Source organism: Lichtheimia ornata, assembly GCF_029851405.1.
Source record: "Lichtheimia ornata isolate CBS 291.66 chromosome Unknown scaffold00527, whole genome shotgun sequence".
In the NCBI taxonomy this organism is placed as follows: domain Eukaryota; kingdom Fungi; phylum Mucoromycota; class Mucoromycetes; order Mucorales; family Lichtheimiaceae; genus Lichtheimia; species Lichtheimia ornata.
In genome coordinates this window covers 1-827 of record NW_026695824.1, presented here as the reverse complement: position 1 = coordinate 827, position 827 = coordinate 1, and the positions used below count along the sequence as shown (strand labels likewise).

At 39.5% G+C, this 827-nt stretch overlaps 1 protein-coding gene across 1 annotated transcript; it reads left to right on the top strand.

The window, feature by feature from the left end:
- Positions 1-59: 59 nt before the first annotated feature.
- On the top strand, positions 60-743 carry O0I10_013341 (uncharacterized protein; the record flags this gene model as incomplete). The annotated part of the gene is made up of 1 exon (XM_058493114.1): positions 60-743. The coding sequence occupies one exon, from the start codon at positions 60-62 to the stop codon at positions 741-743; it is 684 nt and encodes a 227-aa protein (XP_058336120.1).
- Positions 744-827: the final 84 nt, after the last annotated feature.

Sequence of the window (827 nt, the reverse complement as noted above, 5' to 3'; positions counted from 1 at the left end):
AGGGAAAACATTCATCCTTTTATTATTCAATATCCATAATATCACAAGGAGCTTTATTCATGCGATTAACAAGCCTCGATCTTTCGGGTTCGCGGCCATATTTACCTCAAGAGATTATCACATGGTTGATATCGAATGCGCCCAATCTCAAGAACATCGCTCTCAACGAATCATATCTTCAGCTGGATGTCGCAAACGCCATGATCAATTCGACACATCTTGCCAAGTTAGAGATCAACCAGGCGAGGAGAAATGACGATTTTGAAGGCATCATTCGATTCTTGAATCATCATATTGAAATGGGTGATACGTCAACACTCGAAGAGATTACCATAACCACCAGAAAGATGACGTCTGATGCAACATGGCTATCGTTAATTTCCAAGCTACAATGTCTCAAGAACCTGAATCTACGCACTTATTGCATTCCCGCAGACTGCTTACCAGCGATGGAAGAGATAGGTCAAGGCTGCCCAGCTCTAGAAGAGTTAACTCTCGGTAAGTATAATTGCGATATCGGTGACGGCATCATCGGCTCTTTTTGTCAACATTCGAATATCAAGTGTCTCAAGATTGGATCAAGATCATTAAGCTCTGTCAGTCTTATGCTGTTGACTTCTACATTTTCAAGCTTAGAACAGCTCTACGTTCGATGTAATCTTCCAGAGAGTGTAATGATGATGTTAAAAAATAAGCATGTATCGAAAATCGTGATCAATACACTACCTACAGCTACATATTAAATCATCCCACCATCATTTCTTTGGGTCATTGTCATTTGTGTGATATTATGGATATTGAATAATAAAAGGATGAATGTTTTCCCT